Here is an 18,964-nt window from a genome sequence, read left to right on the forward strand (position 1 = left end):
AAGGTAAAAGAAGATGCAGACGTTTACTTCCTCATATGCCATCTGCCCCTATTTCTTTATTATTTCTTTACTATTACGGAAGTGAGAAGCAGCATTTCCACTCAGGTGTTCATCAATTCATTCACGGTTTGCACCTTTCCATGAAACCCGAATTGTCACATTGTCTAAACACAGTTAAGCCTTAGCACAACGACTAAATGCAAGTCAAGGGACAGTTCCTTTGAAAGTAACTGAAATACTATCTAATACACCACAGAAACGATTCAAGGCCAAAACCTTTAAGTTATTTACCTAAATTACAGGTGAAGCACAGTTAATATAAAAATCAAGCATGGTCTTAAACTTTACTAGAATCACCCCAACACGTATGTCTGTTTTTAACCATCTGTTCATCAAGTACTATGTGCCTCTTTACACGGGGAACACAGAACGTATTTTAGGGCTTGGGTGGGTGCATGGAAGCACACTGGCAAAGGCCTGTTCTAAATGGGCCTTCAAAGAACTGCTAGAGATAATAAACAGCTGGTGTCCTGGATAAACAGATGAAAATAATACATACAGAAAAACTCCATAAATCTCAGAATTCAGAGTCTAAATACGTAAGAGGTACCTGCCTTTCTCTGGAGCTCCCGAATGGTCTGAAAAACTGGCTGTAAGGCCTGATGGGCTTCTGCAACTTCTGCATTGGATTTACTCATATAATGCTGTCGAAGTTGTTCTGCCTGTATGGAAATGAGAGCTTAAATTACGCACAAATCATATTTATGAGGAATAATCAAAAATGTAAAGACTCACCAGCTACCATAATGTTTTAAAATGGTTAGCTACCTACGTGCTTCCTCCTCTTTATAATATCAGGAGAAGGTGATATCCAAAAATTGCTAGTTACTTGACAACGAAAAACTGGGCAGTATTTCTATAAAGGCAAATTAAAACAGAAAAAAATGCTACCTATGCATAGAATTTGCATTAAAATGACAAAATATCACAAGATATCCAAATAAAAAGACAGATACTGATCACCACCACATAACTGGAGAGGCTGAAAGAACTGGGCTTGACCAGCTTGGAGAAGGGAGGCTTAGAGGGTACGTAATAGCAGCCTTCCAGCAGCCAGAAGGAAATCAGCAAGAATCAGGAGCCAGACAACACTTTACTGAAGTACATGGCAAATGAAAAAGGGATAATGGCTATAAGCTGGAATGGGACGTTCTATGTGAATTCTATTTCCACTATGAGGATTATGAAGTATTGGAACAGGTTGCTCAGGTAAGTTGTGAAACCTCTTTCCTTGGAGGTTTTAACCTTCCAATTGGACAAAGCCCTGAACTACCTGGTCAGAAAACAATGTTGACCCCGCTCTGAAGGGGAGGTTCAGCTAGGGACTTGCCAAGATACCTTCCACCTGAAATGATGCCATAACAGCAACATTCTTTTGCAAATGTGGTCCGTATGTCCACTACAAGTAACCACTGGGGAACAGTGATCCCAGCTATTTTACCGGGTATTTCCCCAGTCAAGATAAAGGATATAGTTAACAGGCTTATGCACACAGGAAGTAACACACAGTGACTTGCTCATCTGGCCAGAGAGTGTCAACCTTTCTAGATGTTTAGGCAGTACAAGAGTGATGGGTAAACCAATTGCTGTAGAGCATGTGAGTACAATATAAGTAGTAGAGCAAAAGCCAGGACAGATGCTATTGGCAAATTTTAGATTATAAAGAACACTGCAAAACAGGATCTTCTCAAGAAGATTTCAAAGAAGATATTATCAGTACCACACACAGGACCAAAAAGAGAGGTAGAGAAACAGTTTTGAGGCATGACTAAGAAGGCAAATTAGGCAGTAGTAGCTTATATTTACTAGGAGATGGGGAAGCGTTTTGGAATGGAAGGCGCCTATGGAAGAAAAATAAAGTTCAGCTAGACAAGACTGACTATGTGCAGTTAAAACAATGAAATAAATGTGAGAAAATAAGAATTCAGGATGATGCATTATTGTTAACATTTATGTAAGTTATTTCCACAAGAACACTGTGGGGTGGGAAAATCACTTTTCATAGATAGACTTTATTGCAACTTCCACAAAACACACTCAAAACATAACAGAGATCACCAAGATCTGGTGATGTGAGAACAGCAGCATTCACTGAACATTTCAGCTCTCATCTTCCATATTAAAGAACTCTTAATTTTACTAACCTGAAAGGAAACGTATTTAGTTAACCTGAAAGCTATTTAAATTTTTTCTCTAGTTAGATAAAATATTGAAGGATTAAAAAAGTGAAAAGGTACTCTTCAAAATGTATCTATATAAAAAAGAGTAACATTTACCTCTTCTGCAAGTCGGCTATCACGCAAAGTCGGAGGAATTCCTGGGTGCTTTGCCAACAATTCCATCAGATTGTGTGTAGAATGAAGTCTCTAAATACACACAAAGTTAACAGCAATCATGAAAAAATACATTGCAACATCTGTAACAGGAAAAGCTTAGACAGCAATGAAAGCATATAGCAAAAAATTAGTATTAATTCAAAATTAGTTGGGTTTTTCCCCCCTCTGTAAGATAAATCCAGATTAACAAAGAAAATAAACTTTTTTTCCCTCATCTTATTGAGGTAGGAAATGAATCCTTAAAAAGGCCTTCTTCAACACCTCAAAAGTGAATCAGGATACAAGTTTGACATAAACCATCAGATAACCTTTAAGGTCCCTTCCAACCCTAACCATTCTATGATTTTATGATTCTATCCCATACTCACCCTCCTAATTAAAACACCCCTTTGCTATTATTCAAAACAAATTATTTATCCCAGAGCACATTCTTTTCTAAATATATTTCAGAATATTATAAGGAGACCATTCATTTAGCCTATCTAAAGCAAAATAAAGTATAAGGAAAAAAATCAGCTTCCAAGAGCTTCAATCAATTTCCATATTCTTCATTTACTTACCTGAAATAGAAGATGACTGAATAAAACATGACCTTTTTATTTCTTCTTTGGGAAAATTATCTCAATTGTTAATCTAAGGCAACTTTATTCCCCTTCCCTACGTTCCCCATACGTATCCCAAACCAGACCCCTAGTATTATGCTGCCTGCAAGCTCATACTAATAACCACCACTATCATAAATGTCTCACTTTCAGGATTCACTTGACCTTTGTCCTGTCACTATCTCAGCCACTGAAGAGCACTGGCCAGCAATGATTTGCCATTATCTTATAGAGCTAAGCCTACACAACTGGGAAGTACTCATCAGAAGCTGAGCTTTATTACACAAACAGTGTACATTTTGAGGAGGAAAAAGTTTTATTGGATTGCATAATCCAGTAAAGCAGATGAATGAACAATCTTGTTATAAGTAGTTTAACAGGTTTATGCTGATACAACTATACTAAGTGAAAATGCCTCTGGGAAGTCACAAAGGAGCAGGAAGGAACAAAGGAGCACAATGGAGCCACCAGATGACCACATGCAAGATAATCAAACAGTAACTTGCTTAGTGAAGCAAGCAAAGTAAAGAAATAGACAACTGGTCACTTCTTATTTATCCATCATCAACATTTTAACTATCTTCTTGTGCTTCAGAGAATTTTGGTCAATTTAGAACTGATATTTCTTGAAGAAATATAAAGATGTTATGTAGAGAACCACTGCTGTTTTACCAGGTAAATATATTCATATTTTTATTGTAGTATTAAAAAAGTATTAATATATTACCTGAAAATTCACTTTGATTCTTTCTCATGTTTTAATTCCCTTTCAGAGAACATCTTCTGCAGTATAACAATTGTATTATTCTCTATCATTTGGCAAATTAATATCATTCTCAATGCAAGCCCAGCATCCTGCGTTCGCTGGATGTAATACAGTACATTAATGTGAGCAGTCACAGTCACATACAGAAGTCTACAAATTCAGCTTGCTGGGTTTACCGCAGAACAGCAGGTGGAGATCACACACTGCTTTTGGAGTATCATGAACACTCACAAGCAGAAGTTTTTAGAAAGACAGTAGATTAAAAAAAAAGGAAACATGGAGGTCATTAAACAGATTCTGATCTAAAGATTGTGATAATAACAGCAGGCTGAATGAGTCATTCAGCACATCAATGCGAGGACGAAAAGACTGACCTGTTAAACTAAATCTGAAGTATTCTAGTTCCTAACTACCAGTTGTTTTATTTTTATATTTGAATGCTCACTCACTTGCAAGGAATCTGTTTTAAGCTTTTCTTTGTGCTCTTCAGATGATCGTAACACTTCTCTATACAGCTCTGCAGCCAATGCATATTCTCCTGAATTAAGAGAGGAACAGAAAACATACACATATTGTGTTGGGTTGAAATATACAAGCAGCCAGGACTGGCCATCACTTGTAACATACAAAGACATTTTCAGAGAGGCTGTATAATATCTGCTTGTCTTTAAGCAAATCTTCCCTTTCCATTCTGTTCCTCCCCCGCCCTCCCCCCAAATCTGGTACAAGACAGAGTATTATATTCTACAAAGACTAAAGCAGTTTCCAAATTAGGTATCTTTTGTGACTGCAAGATCTTGATCTTAAAATATGTATTCACAGTTGCATAAGTCAAAAACCTCACATGTTGAACTAAAAAAAAAAATTAAAAAAGAAAAATAAATCACCTACAACTCACTGCAGTGATGCATTACGAAATTCACACTGCAAATACATTATTCACTCTTCCAGTGGAAACAATGAAAGTTATGTCACACTTCAGAAATGCAGAAATGATTAAACACATGCAGGGAGCGTAACTACTGATGTAAGCTGCTAACACCACAATCACTTCTCAGAAAATAGATTATATAACAAAAAGCTGCAATAAAAAAAAATTGAAGTTGCATATGGAAAAGCAGCAAAAAAAAAAGAAACCAAAAAAAAACCCCAAACTATTTTTATTTTCTTTGCTCAACTGACAGAAATGTATTTAGCCAGTAATAGTCTTAGAAGACTCTTAAACTGCAGGGAAGTACAGGGACATGAAATGCATGAAGACGGACAACAAATAAAAAAACAGCCTACATATCTCTAACAGCCCTATTTTCAACAAGATTTTTTACATTGAAACTGTTGCTAGTTGTAAGGGGGTAGTCCTGCAAAATATTATTGCCATTACTAGTTACAGGCCAAAAGCTATGCTGAATTTGCAATGACCCAAGTTAAGGCTTGTCAGACCTCCTCTGAGTTTTTCTTGACCTGCTTGGACCTCTTCCTTCGCTTAGCTGTGACAGCAATTCCTCTAATTCACTAGGTGTCTAATTCACTAGTCTGATTTCTTTTTTCTTTTTATTTTAACATTTATTTTTGTGTAGTACCATTACAGCTTTATATAGATAGCAGTAACAAGCAGTTATTCCATGTAGAATGAGATATTTACAACTTACACAATGATGTAGTGTAGAGAAATACAGGCCTAGTAACAGTAGCAGAGACCTTGAAAAGTAAAGATATAGGCTGAAGTGTAGAGTACAGCCATGGGATGCTAAGAGATGGTACACAGGCTTGGCAGTGAATAAGGAAGCCATGGCTATAAACAACTCACCCACAGTCAAAGAAATGCAGACCTAGAGCTGGACAAAACTGGTTTTAGGGGCAATAAAGAAAACAAAGAAATAGTATGTAACATTCATAAAAGGCATCATGTACACTAAATCTGGTGTTAAAGTGAAGCTGCAGTCCCATGAAGACAAAGAAAGGTGTAAAAAATGTGCTAGCAAACATAAAAATGACCCCAATTGGATCCTTGAGTAAGAAAAAAGAAACCATCAACATGAAACATCTTACTCTTTCTGAGAATTCCAAGTGGAGACAACTAGCCATAGCACTGCCACCACCAGTATGAAACCATTGACCTTAGTGCTCAGAAGGGCAGTAGAAAGGTGAGCATAAAAGCAGGACAAGCAGTACAAAAAACTGTGATTATTATTCTTTTTTCATTTGTAAGAATTACATCTGGAGTAATAGCAATTATACCTGTAAGATTTCAATCACGGTAACAATAAATTAATGGCTTTTCTTACGTACAAAGTGCACTTCCTCCTTGCTGATAAAGGTGATTTGAGTATAACAGTAATGCTGGCGGGTAAGGGAGAGGGAAGTTACAGACCAGAACTCTGCCTCAGTCCTGCTTTTGTTCCTCACCAGATGCAAATTTCATCAAAATACTTCTCAAAAAAACCCAAACTTACTATTTGTACTAGTGCATTTTAGAAGTATTTAATCTGTACAGAGATCTTTTTAAGCACTTAATTCTAGCTGAAAAACTTGATCTCCATCCTCCAATCATAACAAACATAACATTTCAAACCTACTAACTACAGACTAGAGAATCTAAATGTAGTATTTCTGTAAGACAAGTAATAGAACAGGCAGTCTGCTTGTTCTCCTCTTTGAAGGAAGACTTCAACATGAGCTGGAAAAATTCAAGCAGCTTGTCAACTTTAGAAGACGTATTACTTAGCAAAGAAGCATTTTTTCACATTCATGACTACGTACTTTTAATTTATTATTAACTTGTTTAGTGGGACATCCAAGATGTATGTAAGTATTTTTGTTTCCTATTCACAGCTTTTTTTGTCCCTCCTAATTCAGTCATTGACAGAGCCATACAGCACGCAGCAGCAAAGAGATTCCACAATCAGCGTAGCAGTTTTCATGGCAGAGGGCACAAAGGAAGCCCAGAAAGCATTACTGATAAACCAAAACTAGGTTAAATATAACTACACAAGTATTACTTCTTTTATCCTCCTAGTACACATAGATGGTAGAATTAAGAAAGAATATACAACCAAAAAGCCAGAAATACTCTGAGACATCAAGAAGATGCACAAAACAACACCTTTTCTCCCTCCTCTAGAATGAGTAGCTTTTGTTATGAACACTCTCACAAGCCTCTCTAGTTTCTCAAGATTTCACAACGGCTTTTCCCCTGAATTCAAAAAAGCCACTGCTTTTACATGGTGTCATCTAAACTATAACTAGCCAACTGAAAGTAGTTAAGTATATGCTACAGCCATCCAGTCTTACCTTTAATGATATGGATACCAGCTAAGCCATTCAGAGCACACACCAACTGCCGGTGAGCTTCCTCACACTCTGTTCGACATTTTTTCTGCAGAGATGTCAGCAGTTCCTCCATGGTCATGGTGCTGAAATGGAGACCAAACAGCTCAAACGTGAAATAAACCCACAATTCCAGAAAAGTAAAACTATCACGTTGTGCAGCATGAAACTGTTACATGCATCCAACATACTGTGCAAATGTTTATTCAACATGTATTTACTTATTAAAAAACCCCTAGTTGTCAGCTTTTCTTCCAGCTAGAGCTTTAGCCTAACTTGAGTATGAAAGAGAGGCTGACATCTCCTAAAGATAGAAAGAAGTAAAAAGCAAGAGGAAAATCAACTAAAATAATCCTTCACAGGGCAATCCTTCTGTTGCACTGGCAAACTGGAAACCAAGCAAAAATAGACCTCATTTTGCTAGAAGCTGTTAAAATTAAAACAGCTATGAGAGACTACATTTCTCCCCCCTGCAACCAACCTAAACATGCAAAACACATGAGGTGTCAAGGTAAAGAAGAAAATGCGTGAAATGAGAATAGTAAAGATTAGTAATTATAATTTTAAACTTCCTTTTCTACATCTGTTTGTAATATTTGTAATTCATGAGAGGAATTCAGTCAGAAAAAAAATAGCTTAACGTAGAAATACAGGAAGTGGAGAGATAACAGGGAGAAGCAAGAACAGAGGTGAAAAAGAAGAAAAATGCATGAAGGATAGGTTGGGTAAGGCCAAAGGACAAACAATCCAGGCAGAAAGAAAACTGATGTGAAGAGACAGGAGAGTAAACTGCAGCAACAGTCTACAACAGCTGACCTGGGGCTACTTCTGAGATCAATTGCTGCTGTGAGATCAGACACTAATCCTCTCCCCAAAACTCTGCTCCTCAGCCTCATTCACCTTCAGGAGAAGAATTTATTATTTGGCATTTAGTGCTGTGGAGTAGAGCAAGAGGTGACAACCCCTGTGCAGTCTGGGCTTAAGGTATGTAGGAACAGTATCCTTGACTAGGCTTTTATTTTACCTTTCTTGCAACCCTGTTCCATTTGCAGAAATTGTTCTTTGAGTTTACACTAGTGTTACACTAGAGCAGGCTTTAAATCAATGTAATCACTATCTATAATTAGCTGGGTTGCGCAGGTATTGGTAAATACACATAGCACATGATGCTCATACTCTGATGCTTCTACCATTAATACTTACCTTTCATTTTCAAAACACCATCAGTTTCAAGAAAAATAAAAAAATCAAACGGATGAACATATAAAGTATGCAATTTGATACATAGCCTGAGACTACCAATTAAGACAAAAAGAAGGTTTTTCTACTCTCTTTAAGTAGGGAAGCCTAGAAACCTCTCTTTTGAGGGCTATTTTTTTGAGTATACGTTCTCATTTACTGCTTTCCATGACAGAGGTGAAAAAATCCACACCCAAATCAAAACCAGCCACCTAGCAGAGAACAGACATCAAACTCAGCTTTCTTGTTTCAGGCCAGTTTCTCTTATCCATGTGATCCAGCATCAACTTTCTTGTTTCATTAAATTTCTCTTATTCATCAAAGTTCCTAGAACTGACTTGTTTCATTATTCTCCTACACATAACCAAAGCCAGGAGCCAAATCTCTCTGCTGGGAATGTTCACTGCTGCACAAAAAAAGGTATCTAAGTAGTGCTGGGAAGTGACTTTGCTTTGTACATACGATTTAAAGAAATAATTAATTTTCATTGCTAGTTTTTCTACCACGGTTAGTATGCAGCTATCCCTCCACAACCATTCCACCAAAATCAACACAGTACTAAGCTGTCTCCAGCATACTCAGCTCAGTTTACACATTTCGTTTTTACTCCACTGGCTCATTTTAATGCAAATAATCTTTTACAGGCTGGTGGGAATATTGATTTCTCCATGTTTGAGTCCTTGCTTCCACACTAGCAGACTGTTAGACAAAATGCTACAACAACATTGGTCCCTGCTGAAATAGGTGCAAAGTCAATTACAGCTGCTTAGGCATTATAAGTAGTGCCCTGTATGAGAAACTGAAAGGAGTAGGACACAAAACTTCATAAAAGGATAGAAAGAGACTGAATAGAATGGATGTACAAGACCAGGAAACAGCAGAAGGAACACAAGTGGTGTTAGAAGTTTATGTTCTTCCCTACATGTAGCTTAAAAAAGAAACAACATAGGGCTCTCAGAGCCTGAATGGAAACAGCCTGTTCTTTCACAACCCCCCCTAATTGACTGGAAAAGTAGCAGCTACATTTTGCAAAGAGTGCTAGCAACATACTTTTGGTCTAACAAAGGCTGAGACCACTTTGCAGGGCACTTCCAAGGAAAATTATCTTAAAAGCATGCACAAAAAGGAGGCGGGGGAGGGGAGGGGGAAATGGCAAAACCTCCCACATTTGAACAGCTTTCAAGTTTGGATCTACATTTACAAATCCTGCAGCCTCGCATTAACAACATTTTCTCTGAATTAAAGAAATTATTCTATTCTGTTCATTCATTTTGCTGTTTTTTCTCATTTATGAACCTGAGTTTTGTAAGAGACAAAAGAAAATCAGTGGGCTTATTTAAAACTGAAGAAGAATCTGGTTTGTTTCACATTCAATCTGTCACCTGCAACATCCATCAGCATCATAAGATTAAAGTGTAACTGCATAAATAACTGCCTCTCAGTACCATTTTCTTTATCACGAGAATTACAGTACCTACCCTCTGCATCCTATTCAGCTTCTGAGGTCACATACCTTGGTATGACATGGTTGCACATTTAAGTAAAGAAGCTTAAAATTAGGCTTGTTTGAGAACTGTACAAGATCTTGCACAGCTGGGGACAATCAGGGTTTTCCTTTGTGTAAAGCAAGCCATTTAAGAAGTGACAGAAATTCACCTTTTTTGTAATGGCAAGAACTCTCCCCGAACAGCTTGTGGATGACAGCAGGCCTGCCTCAGCCGCAGCAAAGGGTACAGAATAGAAGTCACAGTCCTTCTATCTAGGCTACTAAGCTTAAGAGTCCAGTCTGAAATCTTCCTGAGTTTTGCCAATGCATCCTGGCAGCACACCTCGTGCTGGCGATGGTAGAAGTGTCTCTCCACAGGAGAAAAGTGAAGCCAATGTACATTTTCTGTCTGAGGGGGGATTTGAATCTGCAATTCAAAAAGAAAATGAGTAACTTGCAAATAAAGCTATTAATAAATGCTGTTCAGAAATTGTAAAACCAAAAAGTCTAATTTACTTGGTCAATCACATCCTTCTTTGCTGATCTCCACATTATCTTGGCAATTAGACTGTAGAGAGGCTGGGGATTTTTCCTACAATAAGGTCGATATAAAAGTCGGTCCCACCAATGTTTGACCCAGTAAGGATCAATTCCAAGAAAAAGGACTAATCCATACAGATCTGCCAAGAAAAGAAAGTGGTTTAGTACAATATTTGCATTTTAATACTTCACAATATGCCTCCAAAAAGTTTTATACAAAGATTATCAGGCAAAAAGCAACTACATTCTGGCTGATAGCTTTTCCATGTGTTTTCCAGTAGCTCCCTCTTCAAAATAGCTAATTTAAGGCAGGGGACAGGGTGGGGAAGGTAGTGGTTCTTTCCTTTAGCTAGTGGTTGATTTTCACAGAACTTGCTGGACTGTAACTATCTGTGAGACATTTCCCTAATTTCAACAGAGCAATGAATTTAAACCTATTTAGAGCAGAGGTGAGAGGCAGAAATTACATGATTGCATATGGTTAACCAAGTTTGCCAGGTTTTTCTAAAACAATATTGCTCAGAATCATTACTCCACAGCCTGCTGTGCACCAACTGTCTGTTGCCCACCATCCTAAAAGGGGCTGCAATACAGAAGACTCATTTTCCTATTAAGGCATAAGAAATTAACAAAACAAACTTCTATTGTTTTCTTACTCGATGAGAGAATACAGCTTGCTCTTTTTACCCAACTCAGAAACCCATCAATGTTGGGGATGAAATTTAAGGACATACTGATTTTAAGCTTGTACCTAAATCTTACTGGAAAGATACTGAAGCACACATTTAAATGCTGCATGTGGACAACGCAGAAACAGAAATAGATGATGGTATCCTATAGACAGTTCTTAAAGATCTTGTGGCTACATTCTCTATTCTGTTAGCATTATGGTAATTCTGGTAGTCAGCTGAAAGCTATAAGACATTCACCAAATACATTCTAGACGAGGGGAAGAAAAATCCTGGGAATCATTTCTATGCAGGAAGCAATTGTTTACCCAGAGGTCCTATCCCACTTCCTTACAGCAGCAGCAGCACAAATTCAAATCAGTCAGCAGTTTTTATCCCCATGTGATGGGGGCTGCCTCAGTATAACCTGAGCACCTGGTCAACATGTATTATAGACAATATGACATTTCAAATATGTATTAAATCAACACTATCACACACAAGGACTTGAAAAAGTCAGTTATGACAGTCAAATCAACCACTTCCTTCTATAGTGTTTGCTTTATTAACTATGTATTCTCACTACTATTATGTGCATTTATAAATTTAATCCACAATTACCTACTGAATTAATCTACAATATTGACTTTTATTATATGAACATTAGTTCACAAATGTACACAAAATGAATACACTGATATATCTGTTTTCAAACTCACTGCCTCAATGTGTACCACATATTCCTAAATCCATCAGAGAACACAGGGAGATAAAGACGTTAGTTCCAGGTCTTTTTTTCTATCTCTGTCTGAAGCCTGTCTACAGAAACTGAGTACCTTACAAAAAAGACAAGATAAATGACAGCTGCTAACATACAGCTCCCTACTCCCCACATCTAAATTCATTAAGTCCTTACATAAGGACTTAAGACAGTTTCATAAAGCTTTAGTACGATTTTTAGAATTTATATTCATGGCAGTTGAAGCCCACAGTAGTTCATACAGGGCTATGCAAAAAGCAAATACAGCTTGCTTGCTGTATTTGACAGTTAGAAGAGTTCTGTAACCACAGCAGACTATCTTTAGCTGCAAGAAAGAAGGGTTAATATTTACCCACTCTGCTAAGTGAAAACTGAAGAACAGACTTGAGTCAGTTGTTAGACATACAGCTTTTCTGATCCCCAAAGTATTTGTCTAACTCAGGAAAATACAATTTTTATATTGATGCATTTATTGATGGCTTTATTACATGCTTATGCTTTATGGCTTATCAAGTCAGAGTACCTAATGAATTCAGAGCAAGACTAGCTGATATTTTAACTGCTTCAAACCACTACCTAATTATCAGCACAAAGAAAACCCACAGATGATACTGCTACATAAAATCTCACCTTCTAATCCTCGCTGCACAGGAGTGCCACTGACACACCAGCGATTGATCCCACTTAAACGGAGTGCCATTTCAGCAGCCTAGCAAAAGAAGATAGAAGCAATGGTAGGGAAGTGAAAACAGAGCAGAATACAGTCTGAAAACACATCGACCTTATTTTCAAGAAGTCTGAACATCTTTTCAGTGCATAAGATTAGCAGACCTATAAGCAGCATTGGTAAAATACATTATAAAAATGTGTATGAAGTTATTGATCTTTCTGAAGGTAACTGAAAGCAGAGAAAAGCCGTATCCACTTCCAAGTAATCAACTGCAAGTATGGATTCACAGAAGGCAAACAGTTAGCAAAAGAAACCATATATAAAAAAAATATTAAGGAATTAAAGCCCATAAGCCATTATGTAAGTAGTATTTTTGTCATAAGACAAAAGGGCAAAGGGCAAAAAAAACCAGATGACTACCAATTAAAATAATCTCCCCCTGCAGACTGCAGCTTTAGAGTTTGCAGACAGACTGCTGATTATTTTAGCTTCTAGACCCAAAGGACATATCTATGCCTCTGAACCATGCTAGTGAACAGGCTAGTGTCTTGTTTGAAACTATCAAACACCATATACATGATGACCTGGTTCTTTAAACTGTCGGTATAGATTATGTTAAAGTATTTTTTGAGCTGGACATACTTCACAGTCTGCCAGAATTCCAATAGGAGAACCATTTAATAGTATCTCCAACAGAGAAGTCACTTCTAAAGAACAAGCTACAGGGACAAATTATCTGAGTGCACTGAACATTAAAAGGGGGAGCCTGAAGTCTATTTTATTATTTACAATAAGCTTGTCAAAACCTTTTTCAGTTAAGTAAGTTCATGACTGGGAATGTCGTACCTTTGCAGTAGTGCATTCAACCATCTGTGCTTCATCAAGGCAGATCCTCCACCACTCCACTGCTACCAAGGGGCTTGGAATGGCCATATACCGCTTCTGGTTCCTGAAACGGCGCCCATCTTCACTGTTGCTGTGGGGTATATCCACATAGTTCAGTTCAGTGCGGAGGACATCATATGTGGTGATAACCACCTCCTGCTCGGCCAACATGTGCGGCTGCAAAAAGCCATGCTTCTTCACACCTTGATACACCTACATAGATTTGTATTCAACAGCACATTAGCAAAGAACAAAGGTAAGAGGCACTTCAATAAAAATGCTAAAATACCAGTTCAGCTTAATACCTGCATGCTTTTAGCAGTGTTGCTCATATAATATGAAAACATACATAAAACCTATATTCATATAGCAACACAGTGGGAAATCCATGTAAGTAACAGACAATAAACACAATACAGACACTGATGAAAATTTTTAAGTATGATTATTTATAATGTTACAAAATATATTTTTTTCCCCTCCTTTCAAGAAAAGGGGACTTCAGGATTTTCTACAAGTTATTTGATGCAACAATTGTTTGCAAGATTAAGTATTCTGTAACGTTGTATGGAACAGCAGTCTGGCCCTCTCCTTTACTGTACACATACTACTTTTCTCCCCATTGCCCCCAAAATTTCATGGATGATTAGGCAAAGACAGATGTATGCAGTGAAATATTTAAAAACCAGAAACGATACTCTGGGTAACGTATAAACTCCAAAAAGGATTTCTATAGAGACTCATGAGATAGAATATCCTAGTAAGAAACAACACCTGTGCACTAAGAGAATATTATTATAAACCTTTCATACTGACATTTTTCTAATATCGGAAGTATTTTTCTTATCTCACTTGTCATTTTAAGCATGATCCTTTCAGAAACATACAGTAGTTTAAATAGGAAAAGAAAAAAAAGATAAACTGAATATTTTACTATATGCTTCCTCAGGATAGCATTCTATGTCTAAAGAAAATAAAACACAGCACACATTGAGTCCCAATATACTTAAATACAAAAATATGCTTAGATTTCAAACACTGTATGGTATAACACACATTAAATTCATACTAACTTTTTCTCTTGCTCACAATTTACTTCAGGAATCTACTTAAAAATTACAGGCATCCATTGCTTACTTCAAGAATTTTATCATCAGCTACTTCTTGTCACTCATCTGATTATTAATCACAATATTCAATTTCCCAATCTTTTTTTAGAAGGAATCTTTATTCTAGTCTCATCTTCAGATATCTAGCATCCTTCTATTCCTCTCTCATTCTATGAGTTCATGATTTATTATGTAAGAATGGATCATCTTGGTTAGTGTTTATCTGCAACTACCTACAAACCCTTTTACCATTTAAGAAAAAAATCACACCATCTTTCAGTCCCTCAGAGTGTCACAAACTTTAATGTTCTCTTAATTCACAAAACTACTAGTTAAAAATACCAAAATGAAGGTGACCTTATGAAAACTTAGTTGATTTCTCTCCTCTTTATTCTTTGATGATGAGCACATGGTTTCACTGTTAATTTCACTACTTTGTCTTCCAGTAATACTTTTCCCTCTACATTTGTTCATATGGCAACAGTGTTTCTATCATATGTTTCTTTCAGCCCCAGAGCCTGACAACAGAGCATGTGTGCAAGCAGGTCAATGCACATGAACAAAAGAGAAAGAAGGGGATGGGGGGAAATAGAAAAAAAGAAAAAAGAAGAGCATGCTCACTGAAGCAACTGTTAAGAATCAAAAATAGCTGTTGAAGTCTAATGATCTCTTCCAAGTGTTTATGAACAGATTTTCCGGAGGTTTATAACTTGGCCAGGTTTTGGTTGTTTTCACAGCCACAGGAAAAGACAACCTGCCACCAAGCAGGACCTATCAGTAAATTCTGATTTCTTGTTCTATTATATAAAACCATTAGAATTTCCCACGGGTTGTAAGCAGTTGGAAGAATAAAAAACACCCTTCACATGCAATGCAAAGCCTGTTAAAATGGGAAGCTGGTTCTTTGAAATGTCTGCACTATGCAAGTCTGGATGACTTACAGTTGGCAGTTAAAAGAAAACGAAAACAGTGTCTTAGAATGGAAGGTGTCACACAGCTTAAAGTACTGACATTCACTATTGAAACTATTTTACTGTTACCATGTAAATCTATTTCTGACAGTTTTCATCAAAGCTGGTATAAAACCTGGACTGGGTCCTATGAAAACTGTGCAAATTTTACACATTTGTTAGCTGCTGCACTAAATCTAATTAGACAGCTCACACAAATGGCTTACTGGAAGCCTAAAATTCATTTATACATTGAGCATTTAGGCAGGATAGCTGAAGGTATCAGATACATCCCCGAAAACAAAGCTCCATCTCTTTATCGATCTACTACTACTGTTATTTTATTCAAAATATAAGGGATCTACAGTTCTCAAAGCACTTTATCATTACACAAATTCTTGCCTACTAAAAATATGAAGCACAAAACTTGACTACATCATTATTAAAAGACAATAGCTACCCTTGAATACTGATAACTATATTAAAAAAAAAATCCTGTATAGCCATAGTTACTGTATGTATAATTGCATTTATTTTAATGATAGAGCTATTAGAAATCAACTAAAAGGACAACACATGGTCTCCAGATGAGCAGCATCCTAATAAATACGGCAGATGTTAGAGACAACGCCCAAGTTGAAATGGCGTTATTTTCAGTAAACACTAAGGCCCAAGACTTGTTTTATAAAGCATGTGAACCACAAATTCACAAGTACACTCTTTACCTACTGAAACATTTGTATTCGTCTGGAATGAAATGAGAACCAACTGTCAGAGAGCTGCCTGGGTATAAACGTACACTGACATGACACTTCCAAAGCACCTATAGTTAGGCCTTTCTAAGTTCATTGGTAATCTTTCAGAGAAAAACCACAGAAATAGCCTTTCCTCTCAGAAACCACTTGTTGTTGCAACTGTTCAAAATTTGCTTCCACTTGATAAAGATATTTAGTCCACTGTACCACCTCCCACTGACCAACTAATAAGGAAAAAATGAAGAAATAAATGCAGACAGTCTTTCTTGGACACCAATGCACCTTGTGATGCCAAAGCATATGTCTAATATGTCTAGAGTTCTGACACCAAGGACAAGGAAACCTCTGACCTTTATGTAATACAGAATGTGAGAGAGGCAGCCCCAAGCCTTGATAAAATAACTCACTAGAATATGAAGCCATATAATCTTACCAGAACTCGAAGAGAAGATGATCTTACATGCCTGTTGATTTCATCTACCCACTGGTGACAAATAGAACTCGGAGAAATTATGAGAGTTGCTCCTGTGGAAACTGGTTTCATTGCCACAAGGCAATGAGGACAGTAGAAAGGCTTGATCTTCAGGTTTTCCTCTTTGTAGTTTACACATTCTGCATGCTGCCATAAGTAACATTTCAAGCACTGCACACGAGCTTTATAGTCAGCCAATCCAAGCTCACCACAGATGCATTCAAAACGATATTCAGAGGTATTAAATGGAAATACAGAACTGGTATGTTGCACACTATTGCCAGCAAGTTCTTGGGAATGTGAGGACTGATCTTTTGGGATTTCCTGCTGGACATCAGCTGTAGTTTTAGAAACATCAAAATTGGGATGACTGCTCACATCACTGGAGACAAGGAGGTTACCATGCAAATCAGCAGACTTTGGGACCACAGCTTCCTGCTCATCATCATTCTCTTTCACAGAGTTCTCATCATATGCCTCAGATTTCCTGTTACGTTTGCTAGTTGTACAGTAGTCATGTTCTTCCATGGTGATATCCACTCGTAAAGGAGTTTTAAGGGCATTTTCAGAAGTGACATCACTATTTCTTGACTCTTTGGTTTCAGTTTTAGCATCAATCAACTGCTTCTTCTGAATGCTTTCTGAAGTCCTTGCTACCTACAAAGTAAAATTAACCAAGAATGTCAGACTTTCTCCTTACCTTTGTTTGGTTTGGAATGTGTAAACACCAGATGCAGTTAATATTTTAGCCTCAGATTTGATCTACTTATGATTTCTGCTTCTTTGTTCATGAATGGCAAAGCAAACACTGCAGTCTTACTCATTTTTATCAATAAGCCAGTGTCACTGAACTAATGCACACGTACAATGCAACTGAGGTTAGCATGCAATTGGCAGAAGTAAGATCTGTCTTTGCAACATTCTTTGAAGTAGCCACAGCAGCATGTTTTACCTGCTCTTTGGTTCTTTCTCGCCTCTTCTGTTCCTTGTAATTCTTTCCCAGCTTGAAAGACCCAGCCAGACCATGTCCTTTGACTTGCTCTACTACTTGTTCTGCAATCAGTTTTTCTAGAGTTCTTTTGAGAAGCCGTCTATTTCTCTGTATGTCATATCTGTATATAGCACTGATGTACTTAAAGATCGCAATAATGGATGCTCCTTTCTTCACATTCATTTCCTTTACAGCTGCTAATATCATCACTCGTAAGCCTATATGTAGAATCAAAGCAAAATAACTTACAGCTCAGATAAAATGAAAGTTACCTTGGAAAAATAGGTATTAACAGAACTCTAAACACTGTTTTGCATTTTTCAGATGAGCACAAAGGCAGGCAGCAGTCCTGACAACTTGAGGAAAGCTACTTGAGGTAGCCCAACAAACTGCTATTTTTCAGTGATTCTAAGACAATACTGAATAGCAACAGAAATAAGTCACTCGATTTTTTTACTGAAGCTTGTAAAAAGAGTTTATTTCAGTTAAATGCATAAACTTTCTTAAGTGATCTTTAGTTACATGAAGTTCTGTAGCACAGAGCTCTGAGTTGGTAATTTTAGTTTACCTATGGATCACTTGTTTGTAGCATGCAATCCTACATCACAGTACTCAGCAAAAGAATGATTTCATTTTGCAGAACTGAAGATTAGCCACTCATACAGTCAGTGGTCAATATAAGACTTGTGCCAAAAGCAAAATACATTCAAAAAGTCATCAAGAATTACTTACTGGGATATTGTATTTTCTCCTTCAATTTAAGCTCAATTTCCTTTGGCTTTTTCTTTTTATTTCCTTCTAAAGGTTGAGGTGGAACAAAGAAGTTCACGAGCTTACCCTAATGCAGACAACATTAAATAGTTATTAGCTGATCTCCCTTCATAGCCATTCTGAACTCCATTAATCTTTTCACATTTGAAAATAAGCATGAGCTGCTACAGATGTGTGCCCACTTTTAGTGTACAGAGTGATACCCCATTCGGTTCAGTTTCTTGGCAAATGGTGCTCAACACCCTACACTGAGAACAGAAAGAGAAGCCCTGCAAGCTATTTGGTCCTCCACTACTTCAGAATTAAGTTGCAGGAATCCATAGTTGTAAGTGATCAAGGTTGCTGATGGGGGGAGGAAAATGTGTATTTAATATATAACTGGAAAAACAAAAGGAGGTAGCGATATTGATTGAAAAGCCCTAGTAACTGTATAACAAGTAAGTTTCTCTTTTTAGAGATTGCCCCAAAAATTTATTATTAGTGATTCAGCCATAGTGATTTAATTCAGGAACTGGGATATAAAAAGAATCTCAAAGCTAGAACAAATACAGTGCTAACATTTCTATGATTATAGAAA

The 18,964-nt window shown here is 37.1% G+C and overlaps 1 protein-coding gene across 1 annotated transcript in view; it reads right to left on the reverse strand.

Moving 5' to 3' along the window:
• Window positions 1-18,454, reverse strand: part of SHPRH (SNF2 histone linker PHD RING helicase, E3 ubiquitin protein ligase) — a gene marked incomplete at its 5' end in the record, with an annotated part of 38,567 nt that extends 20,113 nt beyond the window's left edge. The window contains 11 exons of the mRNA XM_010020879.1: window positions 615-722; window positions 2,337-2,426; window positions 4,214-4,302; window positions 7,056-7,177; window positions 9,987-10,243; window positions 10,333-10,496; window positions 12,415-12,493; window positions 13,301-13,552; window positions 16,587-17,282; window positions 17,578-17,834; window positions 18,349-18,454. Of these exons, the coding sequence (XP_010019181.1) occupies window positions 615-722; window positions 2,337-2,426; window positions 4,214-4,302; window positions 7,056-7,177; window positions 9,987-10,243; window positions 10,333-10,496; window positions 12,415-12,493; window positions 13,301-13,552; window positions 16,587-17,282; window positions 17,578-17,834; window positions 18,349-18,454 (2,220 nt within the window). The remainder of the gene's footprint in view (window positions 1-614; window positions 723-2,336; window positions 2,427-4,213; window positions 4,303-7,055; window positions 7,178-9,986; window positions 10,244-10,332; window positions 10,497-12,414; window positions 12,494-13,300; window positions 13,553-16,586; window positions 17,283-17,577; window positions 17,835-18,348) is intronic.
• Between the last annotated feature and the right edge of the window lie 510 nt (window positions 18,455-18,964).

This window comes from Nestor notabilis, unplaced genomic scaffold (assembly GCF_000696875.1).
Source record: "Nestor notabilis isolate BGI_N333 unplaced genomic scaffold, ASM69687v1 scaffold8318, whole genome shotgun sequence".
NCBI classification, from domain to species: domain Eukaryota; kingdom Metazoa; phylum Chordata; class Aves; order Psittaciformes; family Psittacidae; genus Nestor; species Nestor notabilis.